The sequence below is a fragment of the Spodoptera frugiperda genome, chromosome 26, assembly GCF_023101765.2.
Source record: "Spodoptera frugiperda isolate SF20-4 chromosome 26, AGI-APGP_CSIRO_Sfru_2.0, whole genome shotgun sequence".
Taxonomy (NCBI): Eukaryota; Metazoa; Arthropoda; class Insecta; order Lepidoptera; family Noctuidae; genus Spodoptera; species Spodoptera frugiperda.
The window spans coordinates 6,574,461-6,594,766 of NC_064237.1; the positions used below are offsets into that span (position 1 = coordinate 6,574,461).

The following is a 20,306-nucleotide window of genomic DNA, read 5'->3' on the forward strand; positions in this document are numbered from 1 at the left end:
AAGGGTTATATGAAAAAAAAAAAAACATCTGGAAATAGCATCTTTTTGTGAAGCTGTGGCGGGCTGAGAGTTTAAAATAAAAAAAGCAAATATTTTCACAAAATTGTTTTATTTGTACAAAAGTAGAGCTGTAGTTTTGTTTCTGTAAGAGTACCTATTATTTATTGTGGCATTGCTCTCATAAGATTCTCTTTCTCACGTTCCTCGGCTGTCGCTGGAGGGTTATACTCAAAAAATTTCGCAATAAAATACCTGTAACAAATATAATTTAAATACATAAAAGTGGACAGACCTCAAGAGAGAAGAAAACCATTGGTTTCTGTTAATCAGCTATATAATTGTGGAAGTTATTGGGATAGTCCAAGATCCCAGAGTTGTAAGACAGAATTTATTTTCCAAAGCATATAACTTTCAGTTCTCAGTAGTCTCTTGTGTACTTTTTAATATCTGAATGTTTGTGGAGCTTGTCCGGTGACACCTGTGCAGGTACCAGGTGAGAAAGGTACCTAACTACAAATCAGAGTTACTTAATTTGGGATATTACTCTAGGATGACTGACTATATTCAACAGTTGACATATTGTAGCCGATACGATAATGATGAAAGAAAGTTCAACACCGCAGTGGCTAATGACGTTGATGTAGATTCTGGAGTGACGTACCATACTAGTATTTCAACGGTGATGAGCAGAGCAGCGGCGGCAGTTTGTATGGCGACCCGCGCTGGTTCGGCGGAGCCACGCAGCACGGCAGCCAGCATGGCATCGCTGGCGTCCGACGCAGTCTCTAATGCAGCAACCAGCAGCGCTGGGGCAGCCAGCCACCGAGCTCCACGACGCCACCACGATTGCTGCGAAAAAATGGCCGCCAAACACAAATTGTAGTATTTGACAATCAACAGGAAGAGATGAAAAAACGAAAAACTGTTTATTTACCTACGTTGTGATATAGAAAAATACAAATAAAACCTAATAGTAACAGCGTCGTCACATCGCAAAATGGCCAAAGTCAAGCTTAAATGCACGTCCGGGTACTAAAAGACTGCGCCGAAGCACGATTTACAATAAATTCAATTCTACCTTGGTTTTATCCACCACCGTGTCACGGATTTCGATTAAACCCCCCGAAAGATTTACTGGTCTGGACTAGTCTATCAATGTCAGTTATTTTAGGCCTTTATTCAGATATTAGAAATAGGTACCTGTATAAATTTTGGGACTTTGTCGTGAACGAATACGGATATTTAAAACTTACTTTAGACATTACAGCTACCAGTAAAAGCAGTGAGGTTGTTGCGGTGACGAACGCACTGAGTTTCCCGTAACCCATCACTAGTCGAATTGTTGGCTTGGTAATCCTGGAAAGAAACAATCACTCGATATACCTACAACATCAATAAAAATACGTTTTAAATCAAGTATCGAGGATTACCGTCTAGCAAAGCTGACGTTGTTAAGTTTCTGTGCGACATCGTCATCGTCCAACTCTAGTTCGACGGGTTGGGACGCGAAAGCGCATGCCGACATGGACACCCCAAGAAGCGCTACCAACAATGCTCGCAATTTTATTTTAATGCCGTCCGAATGCTCAGTGCCGACGTGATTCAACTGTAAAATTATAGAAATTTATATTTATCCAGCAGATAGGCAGACTAAAATGACATGGTAGATAATAAAAAATATAAAAGCTCGGCACAAAATCTACTTAATAAAAAAGAACTAGTATTTCATGTGGTCATCCCACCGAATATTGTATTGATACACGTATGAGCCATGGTATGACCACCGCATAGAATATTATTTACCGTTACTCCTTTTCTCCCCGTAGGAACCGCCTAAGTTAAAGAATACATCTTTGAGAAAAACGTTTTAACTAACCCAAATACCTGATACCCGGTTTACGCCAAGCGTAGAGAATATACCTAGCAAACTCCATTACCTATACCATACCTCAGGCTTATAGGTCCATGCAGAGCCTAATGTAATCCTTACATTCTTTTTGACTATTACCTAACACCCATTTGGTCAAGTGGGTACAACGTTTAAGATTATTACAGTTAATATACAAACATATAAGTAGCCCTTTTATTGCTTATACTTACAACATTCGCGTGATTATCATGTTTGAGCCGAAGCTGATTCAAGAAAGTGCTACTCTCCGTTTCCATGTTGGTTCATTTCAACCACCATAAACCGTCATGGTAGCGGTAGTTTATAAACTATAATAATATACATTCCATGAGTAACCACACGAATTTTCACTTAAAATGTAGAATATTAAACGTTATTACATAATGTAGTACATTTAAAGGTCTGAATAGGTAATGACAGATAACGTCCGATATGTTCATTGCCACTGTCAATGTTAAAATAAATTCTTTTTAAAACCAGTCATCATTCACAAAACAGTTACGTACTTCAGTTGACCAAAAAGGTTATTTCAGTAACTGACTGGTCATAAATATAGCTTAGTACAAATCTTATCTGACTCTATTCTCTCAGCTCTCAATAAAATATGCTATAATAAGCACTCCACTTGTTTTACGGAGTTACAACAGAGTCTGGACATGCATCCCCTGTATGGTAATAGGCTGTCTCTGGCAAGACAACTAGGAATTACTGACAGCGAACCATCCATTTTCTAATCTCAAATAAATAATAGATCGATATTGCATGATAATTATCATAAATTAACAGCTCGTGGGAAGCCACGGTTGGACAATGGCCCTCTACAAAAGAGGAATCGACATTAATCTCCACGTTTCGTAAGCGGGTTGGAGATCGTAGATTAAAACAGAAACACAAGAATGGTGCATATTTACATATTTATTAAGATTGAAATCATAAGTCGCATATACACAGGTACTTTCGGAATACACAAAATTCTTGGAGCCAGTTGAAAGCCATAAGCATTATAGCAGGAATTTTATGGGTCAGTTTGCCGATAGCTTTAGCATTGATTGGAACGAACAGTAGGAGAGCATTCAGGATTTTCACAGCAACCATAACCATTTGACCTGCTAAATGTGGAATAAATAAAGACGGGTTTTCCTGCAAAAAAAAGGAAATTGAAAAAGTAAAAATTAGCATGCCTATGTTTAAAGTTTAACTTACTAACTTACGTATATATACATATACACCATATGTATATACCTACCGTAGGAGGGTAGAGAGGCCTTTGCCCTGCAGTGGGACGACCAAGGTTGATAAAAAGGGGTGTATATCGAAGGATTCTAAGCTACATAAATATCTTTCATAGACATGGAGTACCAAAAATAGTTCCTAACGCCAAAAGAAGACTAAGAAATAAAGACAAACCAGTACGAACAGAAGTTGTCATTGAAGCACAATTTCTTCAACTACAAGAATACACATTCATATTTATTAAAATACCTATTTTAATTACTTTAGCAAAATAACTCACAGTGAAACATCCTACTAACAGACAGGCGTACTGCACTAGTCCCATTGACGTCGCAATGATCTTTAAGTCATGGAGCAACATGAAGTTGCTGTCATCTCTTACTGCAGTGTCCGATGAACATGATGGAGGGAGCTCACCTAAGTGCTTCCTCAAATGATTTGCACTTATCAACTGCAAAAAAAACAACCGTTTTATATAGGACACGGTAAAATAATCGTACAACCGCTATACCGGTATACCCGCTAGGTAGTCCGCAGCTTCGTTGAGTTTGCGATAGGAGAACCAGATACCTACTCAATTAATTGAGATACCTAAATTATTGGGATGTTGATGAATAAAATTTCATCAAAATGAAGGAACGTATCAACATAAAAAACACAGGTACAGATTATAATCTGGAATTGCCACGTAAGCTACTTTTTATCTGTACGGTTATGGTCTGGTGGAATATGTATCTACTTATAATAATTATTATACCAACACAGTATGCAGGCTTAATTAGATGATATAAATTATTCATTAGCAATAGGTAAGAATAATACGTTTTATATGGACTGAAAAAGTATGAAGAAACTGAACAAGATAGGAATATTTTTATTTAAAACTTACAAAACCCAGTACGCCATACGAGTATGTGTACAATATACTCATGCAGAATGTAGGATGGTGACAGAACAGCCTGGTTTGTCCAAGGTGAGGTTTTAACATAGGAGCCAAAACTTGGTTAAACGGCAGCTTCATCGCGGGTGTCTGTAGTCCAAAAGTGGATTTATTTGCATTATTAACATTATGTCTGAAAATGTATAGATAATTTACGTGCACATCATAATATTAAACTATCAATGTCACATTTCAAAAGATATTTTCGGTTTTTTTTTATTTTGATGAGTATGTAGGTAAGTATGTAGTTAGCTTTAATGTAAGACTCCTTAGTCCTTAGTATCGAAAGGAAAATCGTTAATAGACAATATTTTTGCTCGTAAAGCTGCAACATTTATCCAATTACTTTTGGTTTAGCCAAATGGTGAAATTACTAACGGCAAGAAAGAAAAATACTAAGGAACGGCGCCCACTGCCGGCACGGCACGGCCAAGGATTTTAATACAAATTAAGCTCTTTTGAACCTTATTTCAATGAATTTAGAATTTATGTTACTTTATTTTGATACCATGATGCCGCGAGATGCCACGGCACGCCGCGTGATGCCGTACTGTGCCATGCCGTGCCGTGCCGGCAGTGGGTGTCGGCCTTAACTGTTCATTTTTACCTTGATTGCATATTTTCACCAAATTGCCACAACAATAAAATTAATGTCTATCTCATAAGTCAACCCAAGAACGTTAAAAACGCTTGCTGCATGGGGTGCCTTATTTCTATTCCAGTTACTTATCTACAAGGACCAAGAAGGGAAAGAGTTCAAATATTATGGTCCGAGATCCCAGAGCTGTCAGACATATCTTATTTTTACAAGCATTTAACCTTCGGCTTACAGTAGTCTTGTATGTACTTTTTAATGCCTTAATGTTTGTAAAGCTTGCCGAGTGACACCAGCGCAGGTACCAGGTGAGAAAGGTAACTAAAAATTAGACTAACTTAACTTAAATTTTTATGTCTGATTTTTATGTAAGTATGTTTTGTAGAATATTACTCTGAAATCATATAAAAAAAATCAGACATTTTCCATGGACCAAAACTTTTATCAGACGCTATAAAGCTCTAAAAAATAGTGCGCCTTACAAAATTGTAATAGCAATATATGTGAGGTTGGAGAGAAATATCTTTTCGGCAAAGCAGTAGCACATTTGTAACATTCACGATGGTAATCACGTTCGTGCAAATTATCTGGTAAAACTATGATGATTTGATGATTTGACAGACGGCTTAAAGCTCTAAAAAATAGTGCGCCTTACAAAATTGTAATAGCAATATATGGTGCCCCTGTAATGCAAAACAGTAGTACAAATCATCATAGTTTTACCAGATAATTTGCACGAACGTGATTATCATCGTGAATGTTACAAATGTGCTACTATATTTCTCTCCAACCTCACATATATTGCTATTACAATTTTGTAAGGCGCACTTTTTTTATAGCTTTAAAGCGTCTAATAAAGGTTTTGGTCCATGGAAAATGTCTGATTTTTTTAATATGATTTCAGAGTAATATTCTACAAAACATATATAAAAATCAGACATAAAAATTTAAGTTAAGTGAGTCTAATTTTTAGTTACCTTTCTCACCTGGTACCTGCGCAGGTGTCACTCGGCAAGCTATTACAAACATTAAGGCATTAAAAAGTATATACAAGACTACTATAAGCCGAAGGTTAAATGCTTGTAAAAATAAGATATGTCTGACAGCTCTGGGATCTCGCTCTATTAGATTTATGTAGACGATGTGAACCTCTGCCTTCGTGATAAATGTGTGATGTTATGAGAGGACATCGTAGATGAAAGTAAACAAAACGATTCATATTTACACAAGAACATTTTAATACTAAAATTGTCGAAATTTGCAGTACATTCTTCTACGTTAGCCGAGTAAAACAAATGGAAAAAGAAAAACAAGAAATAGAAGAATATTAACAAAAATGAGCGTAAATGTGAAATTATAACTAAAGAATATAAATGTTGTCGCAATAATTGTCTTCCTTATACATTTCGGAGCATTGCGTAAAGAGAGTATTTTGAATCGCGAATTTAGGAGGCATACGTTGACAACCGGCTGCAATTAAATGTCCTAAAAATCGGTGCAATCTTGAAGATGCAGCCACAAACTTGCCATCAGCATCAATAGTGAGAAGTTGTGCACCGTTGTTACCAGTTTTTACATTTTTCGTATGTCTACTATCAGGCAAACTCATATCAGGAATAATGAACGAAGGTCCAATATCAGAAATTACAGAAAAATCATAGAACAAAACCACCTGAGCGGTATCAGACTTATTTAACATATCTGGTTGTATTTCTGACTTATTAAGTCCATCCGTGATATTCATAGTAACGTTTATTTTAATGGTATCATTCACGTGTAAGGCCTTAATGGACTCATTAAGTTTTAATGTCTCTAGCTCGGGGTTTGTTAAAGTTTTATATTCACTCTTTTTCAATTCGGTATTATTCTTTGGATTCATAACTTCAACAAAAACATTGGAAACACCTTCAGATTTATTATTTTTATCTAAAGAATCTGCAGCAGAAACATCCCGTTTGTTCCTATTCGTACGAATCAAAGCCTCATTAGGAGAGACAGTCTTTTCGGAAATCGTGATTGGAGGATAAGCAAAAAAGTTATTTAAAGATGTCCTGGTGTCGTTTAAAAGCTGATGTATTAATGCATAAAATACGGTGCAGAACTCGTTTTCTTCACGATCGATTTTGTTCAAAGCATTTTTATACTCTTCAACGTTTATACCATCATTATGTTGTTTCAATATGGCAGCAATTCTACGATCTTCGTGTTGGCGATTATTAAAATTGTTGTTAAAGGTATTCAAATCCATGGCGACCCCTCCACTTTGCCAGACTGAGAATACTCTCGCATAGAAAAGTAGGTATGGGAGAGGTATAGACCTCCATTTGTACTTCAGAGCTGTCATCGACATGTACTTGCTCAGACACATTATTGTAATATTGACATTTTGGTGTCTCTTTTCGAAATCTTCAATTTTTCTCTTAATATCATCACGTAGTTTTGGGTGAGTGAATGGAGGGATACCGCCAGAATACGGAATCAATTCATTTATAAATCGGGGATGCCTCGGGCCCCTAAATGTAGTTTGTAGAGAGTCATCGTTGAGGAAGTATAGGTGGAAATGTAAATCTGGGTACTGCGTGGCCATGCTAGCAATATATTCCTCGTATACTACGAAAGGAGTAAATCCACCTCGTGGCACAATGTGATGGAAGAAGACATCGCTTCCAGGCTTCGAAGAGTTGCATTTAACGATCAATACGGGTTGCCTTCGATACGCCTCCATACCCAGCGCATAAAATACAAGGAAGGATATCCCCAACAATATCAGAGTCATCCAACACGCCGAAATGTACTCTGAAAAAGGTATTTCTAATTAAAGATTACAGTTGTGTCATCAGTAGATGTCTATCTATAACAGTTACGAACACAAAGTTGTTTATAATGAGAATTAAGTCTGAAGATTAGTTCGTATTTCATAGACCGTTATTCAAAGGATATTTTAAACTGATGTCCTTTAGACTTTTTATTCTTTAAAATTTCTGTTATCAACAACATGTTAGTGCTTCACAAGTTAAAATGAGTTCGTTTCCTTAATCATGTAGGTGCTAAAAATATGTAACCAAAAATAAAATTGTAACAACAATTTGGAAAATTAGTGGTGCAAATTACTTTAATGGTGTTCCGGTCAATGGCAAGCTAGTCTAGTTGATTTAGTAGCTAAACCCAGTTGTAACGTTAAAAAGTAAATATTTAAATTGTGAAGTAATGTTCAATAATTGACCAAAAATTGCAGGAACTACCAACCACGAGGTTTATAAAGGTAGGTACACAAATTTTTAAAAGGTAGGTAAGGTAAACATTTCACATTTATAATATTCAAAATTAGGTAGCCAGTTTGGGTAGGTTGCTGGCATAGGCCTCTTATCTCTATATATAAAAATCAATTGCTGAGTCTCGCTGAACCTTGAGATAGGCTGGACCGATTTGGCAAATTTTGGTTTTAATATGTTTGTGGAAGTCCAAGGAAGGTTTAAAAGTTGAGAAAAAAATATTTAAGGCGGTACGAAGTTTGCTGAACCAGTCACTAATAACTATGTAGGTTTATAATCTTGGTAGGTTGCTAACCAGGCCAGCGGACAAGCCAGGATTGTTTCGGAGCGCAAGTGACTCCCCAGCTTGGAGTGACGAGAGTCGGGGTAGGTTGTACCCCGCCATCGCCTCCGCCTGTGTCTGCCTTCAACAGAGGATATTGTTCGTCTTGTTTTGTCGGTGGAGCGCGCTCCACCATTATAGTGTTTTTCTGCAAATAATTAATTTATTTTTATTGAAATTTCTGTTCGGGATTTCTTGAAAGTAGGTACCAACTGATCGTTATTACAAGGGTAAAGCGTATGCTAGTTCGTTCGTAATAGAACTAAAATCATGTCATATCAGATACTTACGCCCGAATACTGAAATGCTACCCAATTTTAAGTTATACTTAAATATCGTGCTATCTCTGTCATTTTATAAAGAATAAATTGATAGCGAGATAGTCTTGGGATCGTCTTAAAATTGAGTAGCGTTTGAGTATTTGGACGTTAGATCATTACATTAACAACTCGTGGGTGTCAACTGCAGGACTATTGGCTTACCCTACAAAAGAGGCGTTTGATAGGTCATTAAACTCAATTTCCTAAGAGTTTATAATTAATTTGTCGACTCTCGATAAAGTAAACTTTACTTACCTTATTCTGTGCTACGAATAATTAGCAACTAAATTGTATAATATTTTGATTATTTAAAACTCCAATTTGTCAACGTATGTGAAAAATTGAAACCGGGAGAACGACATTTGCAACAAATTTTGTGGACATTCCAATTTTAAAATAAGTGTCAGCCATTTTTTTTATTTCCTCATTAACCAGAAAGCAGGATTTACATATTATGTGCCTAAATCCTGCTTGATAAAATGTTATTTATTTTATGCACTATAATTTTCCTTCTATATCTAACAGCGTAAGATGTAGAGCTATTTAAATAGCTATATGTAGGTATTAAAGTAATGAAAGTACTTAGTGCTCAATGCCTCGTTGATTTAGTGAATTGTGTTCATGCCCATCACGAGGATATTGGTTTGTGAGTTACAGACTACCTAGCGGGTTTACCGAGGCTCCGTCTCAAAAAGCAGCAGTAGGAACGGGGTTGTTTTTAGTCAGTAAGAGTCTGACACTCCCTGTCGTCAGTCATTGGATGATTTTCCCCCCTTAAAAGGACACTGGTTCGTACAACAAATGTAAATGTGTCTGTTTTCATGTGCCTAACAAAATCCACTACGTAATATATAACAAATAAACAATTATGATGTCGTAACGACTCATTAATTGTAATCAAACAATAACATAAGATAACAAATACAATGTCACTTGTAACAAAATCACCTTCACAAGTGCGAAGTCGGCAAAATTCAGTAACAATTGTAACTGCAAGACGTTTGTACGTGAGACGAATGCAATGTTGAATCAACAGAATTATGGTGGAAAGCGTAAACGTGCAATGGACACATATTATATACGAACTTACGTGCATTTTCATTTAAACGTTACTCATCGAGTGTTAGAACCCAACGCGACCTAATAATTTTATTGTGTGTTCCTTACAATAATTGTTGAGTTGAAAACTATTAACATAGTAAAAGTGATACGGTAACATATGGCGGTACGTGTTTACATTTGATAACATATTTATTTATAAACTCTGCTCTGTTATGAAAAGTAAAAGGGATTCAGTTTTATTTTTTTACTCAAAAAATGTTATGTTTTAATCCTAAAAGATGGGGGCCGATGTTTAGGACATGCGTTTTTTGTCAGTTATGTCATTCACCCCATTTGATTGTAAGTCCATAATTAGTACCTAATCCCCTAGCCAGGGACACAATACTTAATTACTGATCGAAATCGAAAAAAAAGAATCTTAATCATATAAGTAGGTACCTAAGTCTTCTGCATTCGCACTGATGACCACTCGAACAAAGAATTAGGTATCTAACTTAATTGTAAATAAAGAATTTATCCTTACAACTTTTATAGTCCCAATAAACTGTTTTACTACTTCATTATTAACCAAATTCATCGTATTCAATCTGTTTGCTTAAAATTTGCTATCCAACCTTTTTCAACGCCCAAAAAACAACAAAAAGTGCCATTAAAATTTTCAGGTAATAAAAACATACGTCATTTGTGAATTTGTCGATTAAAAATAATTATTTTACTACCTAGATGTTTTGAATTTACGATTTGTTGCATAAACTTCTTCGATTAGTTATTAGAATAGAACGATTTATATTTTATTTTTGTTAATAGTAGAACCAATGGCGAGTGATGAGTGAATACTACAAAGAGCAGCATCCATTATTATGTGAGGAGATATCGGACGAGGAGTACTACAGTCCTCGATACCACCGAAACATACGTTCCTCGAACTACAGAGGACGCTCCAGACACAGCTTGAACGGAGCTGCTTCCATCATAACCCGGTGGCCAGGTACGAAGAACCTACTTATTATTAATTCATACATTATAAGTCTTGTGTTCAAATTAATTGACCTCTCAAAGGATCCTTATCGACAAATTAATACAGTGTTTATTTTTCATCTCTTTCCAGACCACTGGTCGTCTTTTATCGTATACTGGTGGATAGGTCTCGGAATGATTAGTCTTACAACATTCATAATTTACAATAGTCTATTTGCAATTTCCATGGTACCGACTGCTAACACTAAACCCTCTAATCTTGTATTTGGCAACGGCATTGAAAAATCACCCAGAAGCACCGCATCATTACCTGATGTATTCATGCATCTATTTGTCAATCATAATGAAGAAATAAACTTAAATCAATACGTTCCTTACATAGAAGAACTTGCGGGTAAATACCCTAACCTAAAATATCATTTGGTTGTCGTGGTTAACGATACCAACCTAAGTTGGTTGAGTGCTGAGGAAAATAACGAATTAGCACTAAACGCGCTATGGAAAAAGGAACAAAAAAATGAGCAATCAAAGTCTGATGTCGCCATTGAATACGTCACAATGACATCCTATATGCAAAATTCGCCGTTAAGGAAACACTGGAGAACGTTGCCCAATCAACTTATTGAATTTTTAGCTCGCTCTGTTTCGATCTGGGAGAAAGGAGGAATTGCTTTCAATCCTATTATTTTGACTCCTAAGTCTCAGCATTTTATTTATACAGAAAAAATACATAAGTTACTTACTAAATATTCAGACCGCAGTAACGTTCCCCGTGATATTAAAAGTGTTAATAAGCCGCGCAAAACTTTGAAAAAGGAAAGAAAATTAAATAATATACGTGACATAATACACGCCTTGGAAAATGACGGCCGATCTGTGAATGCTTTTTCTGAACAAACTTTAACAGAGGCTGAAAGCATCAAATCCCCAGTTGTAACAAGAAGCGACCGTTACTTAAATAGTGCGATAGACACTACAGTAAAAAATGAGCCGGGAAAAGCGAGTAAACCGCTCAATGTCATTGAAATGTACGCCAGTAAGAATTCATTACGCATTGACGGCGACACTAAAGAACCAAAACATCGTGTTGGAATGACTAATAGTACTGAATCAACTGTAACCTTAGGAGCTAGTCAGAATACTACTAAGTTGAGTCTATTACCTTTATTTTTAGAGTTTATATTTCATAATAAACTTAATGTTAAACCGAGCTCTACAGAAACAACTACATTAAACAGGACCCGTAAAAGTGTAATAGATATACCTAAATCTGGAGATATTAAAAGTTCTCTTTCAACATATGATTCTCTGGATAAAGTGGATAAAAAAGTGGATGATGCTTACATGCCAGTCATCGTATCGGCAGCTGAAATTTATAACAAATCTGAGCTTACAAAGCCTTCGATGGGAATTCCCGGTAGTGAACTAGAGCAAGTTTTGGAGCAAAGTCGTCTAACAATCGATTTAAAAGGGAATATCATAGCAACTGATATACCGTGCCATGCATTTTTAGGCACAATATTTAGCAATGCTGCCCACCACAGCCAAGAAGAAAGTGTTACTGACTTCATAATTGCTGAGCTCACAATATTTTGTAAAGGACTTTTGTCGTCGTGTATGGGTATTGATTTGATTTTAATATAATTGTTTTAATTTTAGTGGCTGTTATTTTAGGAATGTGTATTATTAAATAATTGTATTTATTATTTTTTTGTTTTTTTTTCTATTCCCTTAAGGTAAGCGTCCACAGACCCGCATCGTACGCATCGCGCGCATTCCGTTGTATGAGTTTCTATACAAGACAAACTAAAATCCGTTGCGTGCGATGCGTACGATGTGGACCTTACTAGTGCTTAGACGCTTACCTTTATAGTCTGCTGTTAAAGAAAACAAAGTGATTTGCAAAATAATTTATTTCCTTGCTTGTTTCATTTACATTTTAGATAACTTACTAACTAATGAAGTCGTGATCAAAATATCGCCGAAACTTTAATCTCAATATTTTGTTCACAAGTTTCTTATTCTTAATCTTATGGCAGCAAGTATCGTTTGTAAAACAAATATTTTAATAAAATTAGACTAGATGTTTTGTTAATCATTGAATACAATTTTTAAAGAGTTACGATTAGAGTATCCCAAAAGTTTGTTGTAATTGCATTGTAATGTAATCAGCGCTTATACTATAAGGCGGAATTCAATTATGACGTACTATGGGATTTGGACATCTTGCTCATTACAATTCATATGAATACCTATCTATCGAATACTTACTTCACTAATTTAATGTTTGCACGAATTTACAACACGTTATATATCACAAAATGTTGGGCTTGTTACGAAAGTATCTTAATTATTCTAATATTTTATGACGGCGCCACATTTCTTCGTTCTACGGGTATCTCCCATCGCCCTGACCAGTTGTTCTGTGACCGTTTACAGTCTCTTACACTATCGACTGGTTCGCATCTTTTACTAATAGACCAATAAACGTAACCTTTCGGACAACGATATACTAAGCCTCTTATTACATTTCTCTTGTCTTTTTTACATTTTAAGAAGGCTGGAGAACATTCACTGTCTTTTTCAAAGGAGAAGTAGCCAGTGCCGGGACATGCTTGACTTTCTTTGGTCACCACAATCTGGAAAACGTAAGAAAAATATTACTATTTGCGGTCTAGTTTGGTCTTACCTATTTTATTTTTTTCTTAACTTAAGTACTTTCACTTTTGCAGTTCTTTTTACTTTAACGATTACTTTAATATTGTAACTAAGTCTGGACTTTAAACTCGACAACAATGTGGTGCAATACTATTATAGTACCGTACTAATATTGGCAGTAATTTAAAGTGTCAGTTGTATATTTTAAACGTGATTTATATGGATTTACTTTCTACAAGATTTCAATAATACAAATATTGAATGATACTTACAGGTTCCTTATAGTTTTTATCTAATCTTTTAAATCTTCTTTTTTGTGCTATTTTTCCGTCACATTTTTTGTCAGCTTTACTTTCTTCTACGCAACGAGTCTGACTTTCATCGTAGATTGTATTATTGGGACATGTGAACACTGCAATCTTTACGTCATGTGTGTCATCGTCCTCGTCACATTGGTAGAATAAATTGCAGTACTTTGGATGTCTTCTAAATGATGTTGGGCATACAAAGAGTGATTGATCTTCATTCGTCTCTGGGCACTTACTTTCTGTTGTTGAGTTGTCATTTGATTGTTCTGTAGTCGACTGTTCGGTGGTAGATTGTTCGGTGGTAGATTGTTCAGTGGTAGACTGTTCAGTGGTAGACTGTTCAGTGGTAGATTGTTCAGTGGTAGATTGTTCAGTGGTAGACTGTTCAGTAGTAGACTGTTCGGTGGTAGACTGATCAGTAGTCGACTGTTCAGTGGTAGACTGTTCAGTGGTAGACTGCTCAGTGGTAGACTGCTCAGTGGTAGACTGTTCAGTGGTAGACTTTTCAGTGGTAGACTGTTCAGTAGTAGACTGTTCAGTAGTCGACTGTTCGGTAGCAGACTGCTCAGTGGTAGACTGTTCGGTGGTAGACTGTTCAGTAGTTGATTGTTCAGTAGTAGACTGTTCTGTAGTTGATTGTTCGGTAGTCGACTGTTCGGTGGTAGACTGTTCAGTAGTCGACTGTTCTGTAGTTCCTTCAGTCGTCGTTGATTGCTCAGTAGTACTTTGTTGCGATTCTTCTGTAGTGGTAGAAGATTGTGTCGTTTGTTCAGATGTGGTTGATTCTTGAGTAGTCTGCTCGGAAGTGGTCGACTGTTGTGTCGTGGTTTGTTCTGATGTGGTAGATTGTTGTGTGGTTGTTTGTTCAGAGGTGGTAGACTGCTCAGTTGTTGTTTGTGAAGACGATGAGCTCTGAGTAGTTTGTTCAGTGGTCTGCTCTGTGGTACTTGATTCTGTAGTCGCTTGTGACGTTTGACTAGATGTAGTTTGTTCCGATGTAGTTGATTGTTGTGTAGTAGTTTGTTCTGAAGTGGTCGATTGCTCCGTAGTTGTTGACTCAGTAGTACTTGACTGTGTTGTCTCCTCTGTGCTAGATTGGGATGTAGATGTACTTTGAGTCGAAGTACTTTCTTGTGTGCTTGTGGTCTCTTGTTGCGTTGTAGTGGTTCCCTCTGTTGCTGGAGGATTTGCACTTTGAGATTCAGAACCACTACAATCACGCGGAGGATACACTGATTCTTCATGGTTACAAGTTTCAACAGCTGGATCCCAAATAGTACCTTCACCACATTCGAAATGATATACTGAGAATCGTTTTCCATCTCCGTCCCAATCTACACATCTATAAAATTTCTTACAGTCATTAGGGTTGGGATAGTAACCGGCTTTGTCACAAGTTATATTTTGATTTTGGGGTTTTTTGGAAGAGTTTTCTTGCGAACAGTTGGATGAACTTTGAGAACTTTCTGTTGTACTTTGAGTAGATGATGACGACGACGATGACGATGAAGTCGATGTGGTATCACTTGGGGAAGAAGAAGAAGATGGACTAGATTCAGTGCTGGATGATGAACTACCATCTTGCTGTTGATTACAAGAAGGATTGGCAACGTCCTGTGGATGGTTGCAGGTTGTTATATCTTGATCCCATATTGTACCTTCACCACAAGTAAAGTCATACTTTGTATAACTTCCTTTTCCATTATCTACACATCTGTAAAACTTTTTGCAATCCTGAGAATTTCCAAAGTAGCCTTCGCTGTTACATGTGTCTTTATTTGCTGAAGTTGTATGATCAGACTCAGACGATGAAGTTGTACTTGAAGATGTTGAGCTAACAGTTGTCCCACTAGAACTAGTAGAGGCAGCTGTTGTTGAACTAGATGAGGTACTAGAAGCTTCAGTAGGTCTATTGTCCTCGTCGTGCATCACAGGCTGTGATTGACTTCCCCCTTGACAAGATTTCACTTGATCTATGTGATTGCAAGTTTGAACATCAGCATCCCATGCCGTTCCTTCACCACAAGTAAAGTCATATTTCGTGTATCCTCCTTTACCATTATCTACGCATCTGTAAAATTGTCTACAGTCATTTTCGTTTCCGTAAAATCCTTCCGATGTACATTGACCGCTGCTTGTGGGAGGCGGTTTCTCAGAATTAGTATTATCATATTCATCCTCTTGCTTATCAATCGTTTGAGATTCAGTCGTCGAACTACTCGCCTCGTTCTTTTCTGTTGTTTGTTGATTACCTTCCGTTGTTACTGGACGACTTGTAGTCTGAGAACTACAATTTGTGTCACCGGTATCGTGATCACAAGCTAATATATCTTGGACCCACACTGTACCATCACCACAAGAAAATTCATACTTTGTATATCCTCCTTTGTCATTGCTAACGCACCTTATGAATTTCTTGCAATCATTAGGAACTGCGAAGAATCCCTCAGACGAACATTGTTGACTACTTGAAGATGATGAAGAGGTTTGAGTCGTTTCAGTTGTATGCTGAGTTTGCGAAGCTGTTGTCATTGAATTGTCAGTTACAGGAGCTGGCCGGTTTGTAGTGGATGTAGTAGTGGATGTAGAACTAGCAGGTACGGTGCTATATGAACAATTTTGATTACTTGAGGCATGGTTGCAGGCTTGTATTTCTTGATCCCAAACTGTCCCCTCTCCACAAGTGAAATCATATTTCGTATATCCTCCTTTTCCATTATCCACGCATCTATAAAACTTTTTACAATCGTTTTTATCTCCATAAAATCCTTCTGATTCGCACACGTCAGATGAAACTTGAGGTTTCTGGGTTTGGTTTTCATTTCTTTCTGTTGTTGTTGAACTGGACGTACTGGAAGATTCTGTATAAATTTCATCATGTTCTGGTTCATGACTTTGCGTACTTGAACTGCTTTCGGCACCACCACATGTTTTATCAGATGTATCATGATCACATGATAATATTTCTTGGTTCCAGTATGTACCGTCGCCACAAGTAAATTCATATTTAGTGTATCCACCACGACCATTGTCAACACACCTGTAAAATTTCTTACAATTATTTTTATCGCCAATAAAACCTTCTTTGGAACATATTTCACTCGTGTCACTTTCTGGGTTACGTTGTGTTGTTGAAGTGCTAGTTTTTTCAGTACTTTGGGGATAACCTATCTCCGTTTCTGTAGTTGAAGATGCTTGTGTGGAAGATTCAGTAGGCTTCTGTACTGTATTGTCACTGGTAGCGCCGCAATCTTTGACAGCCCACGCATGATTACACGCTTCTATACTTTGATCCCATAAAGTTCCCTCTCCACAGTCAAATTCATAGCGGGTATATCCACCATTGCCATTGTCTACACATCGATAAAATTTCTTGCAGTTGTTTTTGTCTCCCATAAAACCACTGCTTACACAGTTATTATTGCTACTCGGTACTTTTGGACCTTCTGATGTTGAATGAGTAGTTGTACTTTGAGTAGTAGTATCCGAATCAGTATCAATATTTGAAGGATAGCCATTATCAATTTCATCACTCATTGTCGGTTGCAATTGTGTGCTAGTTTCTTGTTGACTAGACGATGAAGATCCAGAACCACCACAGTTTTCTACAGCCCATGCATGATTGCATGCTTCGATTTTTTGATCCCATACTGTACCTTCACCACAAGAAAATTCGTATTTGGTATAGGATCCTTTACCGTTATCAACACACCTATAAAATTTCTTACAATCATTTGGATCTCCCATAAAACCGCTATTTTTGCAGTCAGTGCTAGCTACTGGTACAGATCCTGCTGTAGTAGATGTACTTATTGTAGAACTAGGCAGTGGTGTAGATGATACTGTACTCTGGTCACTTTGAGTTGTACTACTTGCAACTATTTCATTTATAGTTGTAGGTTTAGATTGAGTTGTAGACTCTTGTTGTCCTCCTGCGGATCCACCACAGTTCTCCACTGCCCAGGCATGATTACACGCTTCAATTTTAGGATCCCATACTGTTCCTTCGCCACATGTAAACTCATAACGTGTAAAACCTCCGTTACCATTATCAACACATCTATAAAACTTTTTACAATCATTACGATCACCCATAAAACCACTAGATTGACAAATGTTACCCGAGTTCTGTGGTTGTTTTGTCGTAGTCGTTGTTGAAGTCGAAGAAGTCGTTACATCGTTGTTATTTTGACCGTAACCAGTATCGTAATCATCATTTTGTGTTGCAGGCATTTCACTTGATGACTGGGTACTACTTAAAGTATTGGTTGTGGACTGTATATTTTGTTTTTCAGTGGTGGTTTCTGTATGGCTTACATCAGGAGATGCACTGCCACCACATCGTTTTACAGCCCATGCGTGGTTACATGCCTCCAAGTCAGGATCCCAAACTGTACCCTCACCGCACTTAAACTCGTATTTCGTAAAGCTGCCTCTACCATTTTCAACACATCTGTAAAATACTTTGCAGTCATTTGGATCGCCAATAAAACCACTAGATTGACAATTTCCATTGGAAGGTGGTTTCGCAGTAGTTGAAGTAGTCGAAGAACTTGTTGTACTCAAGGTTGTCGAAGAACTTGTTGTACTCAAGGTCGTCGAAGGAGATGAAGTCGGATTTGGATTTTGTTGACCATAACCATTGTCTTCGTAATCTTGAGTTACTGTTTCTGAAGTAGTTTGAGGAGGAGCTGATGCTGTTGTGTGATAATTTTGTGTTGACTGAGAAGTACTTGCAGCAGCTTGTGTAGTACTAGTGGTTCCCGAAGTGCCTTTACCTCCACATTCCTTAACAGCCCATGCATGATTACAAGCTTCAATAGTTTGATCCCATACTGTGCCTTCACCACACGAAAATTCGAATTTTGTATATCCGCCTCTTCCATTATCAACACATCTGTAAAACTTTTTGCAGTCATTGGCATCCCCCATAAAACCTGATCTTTCACATGTATTTCCTGCATTATTCGAAGATGATTGAGTGGACTTGGAAGGTCCGTTTGTAGTTGATTCATGAATCTGTGTTTGTGATTGACTTGACTGTTTAGAATGATCAATTTGTAACTGTGTTTGTACAGCTTTGTCACTATAATCAATTTGAGTCTGTGTTTGACTTATTGCTGACCCATGGCTTATTTGTGTCTGATTTTGTTTAGCTTTCGTATCCTTGTTTTGATTTAAACGGTCACCAAAATTTATTTGAGTTTGATTTTGTATCACAGATCCGTTACTTATTTGTGTTTGAGTCTGCGTAACTTTAGAACCATAACTTATTTGTAATTGTTGTTGAATAGTCTTATCTGTTCTATCTGTTTGTGGAATTTCTGTATTCGTATTCGTTGCCACATGGTTGTTCTGATTGCTTCTACCACATCTGCTTCGTTTTACTGCCCAAGCATGGTTACAGCTTTGTGTATCATCATCCCATACTGTAGACTCACTACACGAAAACTCAAATCTGGTGTAAGTTCCTCTTTGGTTAGCCACACATCTGTAAAACTTGCGACAATTTTCACTGTCACCCATGAACCCGTCAGAAGTACAAATATTGTCTTGAGAGTTTGAATGAGGTACAACAGTCGGGGTCGACTGAGGAATGATCTTGGATGCTTCGGTATACGATGGTTTTTGAGTTGCCGTACTTTGTAGCAAAGGCACTGGATTACGAGTATAATCCATTGTAGTATGGCCTACAGTTGATTCCCATGGATATAAATTCGTAAATAATGAAGGGACTTCTGATACTTGACGTTTGGTAGAGGTACTTAATGTGGAGCTAGACGGTGTCCAAGTAATTTTAGTTGTAGATGAAGGCTTAGCGACCGTCGTCGATTGTAAAAGTATAGGAGTGCTGGTAATTGGGGAAGGTATTTCATTATGCGCTCCCTCAATTACATTATTATTTAGACGGTCGACTGGCGGTGCTGGTAGCAAGCCACCACATTCTGAGCGTCTTGTGCTTCGAGGATGATTGCAAACTTCAGTGTCTGGATCATACACCGTACCAGGACCGCATTGGAACTGAAATTAATAATTTCCTATTATTAGTATTTAATTTTGATAAAAAAATTACTACACGGTTAGCGCGGTGGCAGGGTGACCGGCAGCCGCGTAACATGTAGCGGGTTCGATTCCTGCATGGAACAACTCTTTGTGTGATACACGTGTACACATGTGTACATGTGTACATGTGTACACGTGTATAAATCCTACTGTGGGATAACATTTTGTAAAAAACCTTTGGGTTTTCTTTGGTAAGGAATGGTACAAGTATAAGTTTATTACCCTGAAAACAGTGAATTTTCCGTTTCCTGACTTCATGCAGCGGTAGAATACAGCGCAGTCGCGAGGATCTGCTTGAAAACCTTCACCAGCACATAATATAGGTTCTGGTCTTGTGCCTGAGTATAGTTTGACTATTCTGCCAGTAACACGGGACTGTCGACGCTCTTGTGTAGTTTCTGCAATTGTAAGTAAAGATATTTTAATCGCATTACTTTTGAGGTTGGGTTTCACATATATATTTTTCATGATGCCAATATGGCGGTCGTACTTATAATGTCGTTATAATTTTGTTCTGAAGAAAGTAAATTTTATATAAAACTAGGACTAAATCCAAACCACATCTAAATGTGGTCATTGACTTTTGACGCTGACTGTACTAAATAGTAGGTACATTTTAATAGTTTTTTTTATACTTAATATGACT

At 37.2% G+C, this 20,306-nt stretch overlaps 4 protein-coding genes across 6 annotated transcripts in view; 1 reads left to right on the top strand and 3 right to left on the bottom strand.

Annotated features, from left to right (window-relative positions):
- Window positions 1–90: 90 nt before the first annotated feature.
- Window positions 91–4,284, bottom strand: LOC118264190 (uncharacterized). The gene is made up of 6 exons (XM_050705077.1): window positions 4,032–4,284; window positions 3,423–3,593; window positions 1,431–1,606; window positions 1,254–1,356; window positions 662–849; window positions 91–252 (listed from the first exon to the last, which is right to left on the bottom strand). Exons 1-6 carry the CDS (start codon window positions 4,161–4,163, stop codon window positions 162–164), a joined length of 861 nt encoding a protein of 286 aa, XP_050561034.1. The 5' UTR covers window positions 4,164–4,284; the 3' UTR covers window positions 91–161.
- Window positions 4,285–5,891: 1,607 nt separating this feature from the next.
- Window positions 5,892–9,003, bottom strand: LOC118264188 (uncharacterized). Its single transcript, XM_035576614.2, has 3 exons — window positions 8,847–9,003; window positions 8,245–8,419; window positions 5,892–7,473 (listed from the first exon to the last, which is right to left on the bottom strand). The coding sequence occupies exons 2-3, from the start codon at window positions 8,405–8,407 to the stop codon at window positions 6,038–6,040; spliced, it is 1,599 nt and encodes a 532-aa protein (XP_035432507.2). The 5' UTR covers window positions 8,408–8,419; window positions 8,847–9,003; the 3' UTR covers window positions 5,892–6,037.
- A 585-nt stretch (window positions 9,004–9,588) lies between these two features.
- Window positions 9,589–12,337, top strand: LOC118264185 (uncharacterized). Of its 3 annotated transcripts, none has more exons than XM_035576610.2 (3): window positions 9,589–9,816; window positions 10,461–10,641; window positions 10,762–12,337. In XM_035576610.2, the coding sequence occupies exons 2-3, from the start codon at window positions 10,479–10,481 to the stop codon at window positions 12,273–12,275; spliced, it is 1,677 nt and encodes a 558-aa protein (XP_035432503.2). In that variant the 5' UTR covers window positions 9,589–9,816; window positions 10,461–10,478; the 3' UTR covers window positions 12,276–12,337. The 3 variants fall into 3 exon arrangements, with proteins under 3 accessions (XP_035432503.2, XP_035432502.2, XP_035432504.2); XM_035576609.2 differs by having other exon boundaries at window positions 10,464–10,641; XM_035576611.2 differs by lacking the exon at window positions 9,589–9,816 and adding an exon at window positions 10,289–10,315.
- A 397-nt stretch (window positions 12,338–12,734) lies between these two features.
- Window positions 12,735–20,306, bottom strand: part of LOC118264181 (serine-rich adhesin for platelets-like) — a 34,164-nt gene continuing 26,592 nt past the window's right edge. Inside the window, exons 3-5 of the mRNA XM_050705033.1 lie at window positions 19,883–20,058; window positions 13,562–19,618; window positions 12,735–13,270 (exon numbers count right to left, since the gene is read on the bottom strand). Of these exons, the coding sequence (XP_050560990.1) occupies window positions 12,995–13,270; window positions 13,562–19,618; window positions 19,883–20,058 (6,509 nt within the window). The 3' untranslated portion in view covers window positions 12,735–12,994. The remainder of the gene's footprint in view (window positions 13,271–13,561; window positions 19,619–19,882; window positions 20,059–20,306) is intronic.

What these genes read in the sequence shown, in the direction of transcription:
- LOC118264185 (XM_035576609.2), top strand. An exon ending in CATCATAACCCGGTGGCCAG is followed by an intron (nt 10,642 to 10,761) that starts GTACGAAGAACC and finishes ATCTCTTTCCAG; the next exon opens with ACCACTGGTCGTCTTTTATC.
- LOC118264188 (XM_035576614.2), bottom strand. Translation starts at nt 8,407, where the DNA reads ATGGTGGAGCGCGCTCCACCGACAAAACAAGACGAACAATATCCTCTG. An exon ending in CTGGCTTGTCCGCTGGCCTG is followed by an intron (nt 7,474 to 8,244) that starts GTTAGCAACCTA and finishes TACCTTTTTCAG; the next exon opens with AGTACATTTCGGCGTGTTGG.
- LOC118264190 (XM_050705077.1), bottom strand. Translation starts at nt 4,163, where the DNA reads ATGAAGCTGCCGTTTAACCAAGTTTTGGCTCCTATGTTAAAACCTCAC. An exon ending in TGTTAGTAGGATGTTTCACT is followed by an intron (nt 1,607 to 3,422) that starts GTGAGTTATTTT and finishes ATAATTTTACAG; the next exon opens with TTGAATCACGTCGGCACTGA. An exon ending in TGGTAGCTGTAATGTCTAAA is followed by an intron (nt 850 to 1,253) that starts GTAAGTTTTAAA and finishes ATTTTTTCGCAG; the next exon opens with CAATCGTGGTGGCGTCGTGG.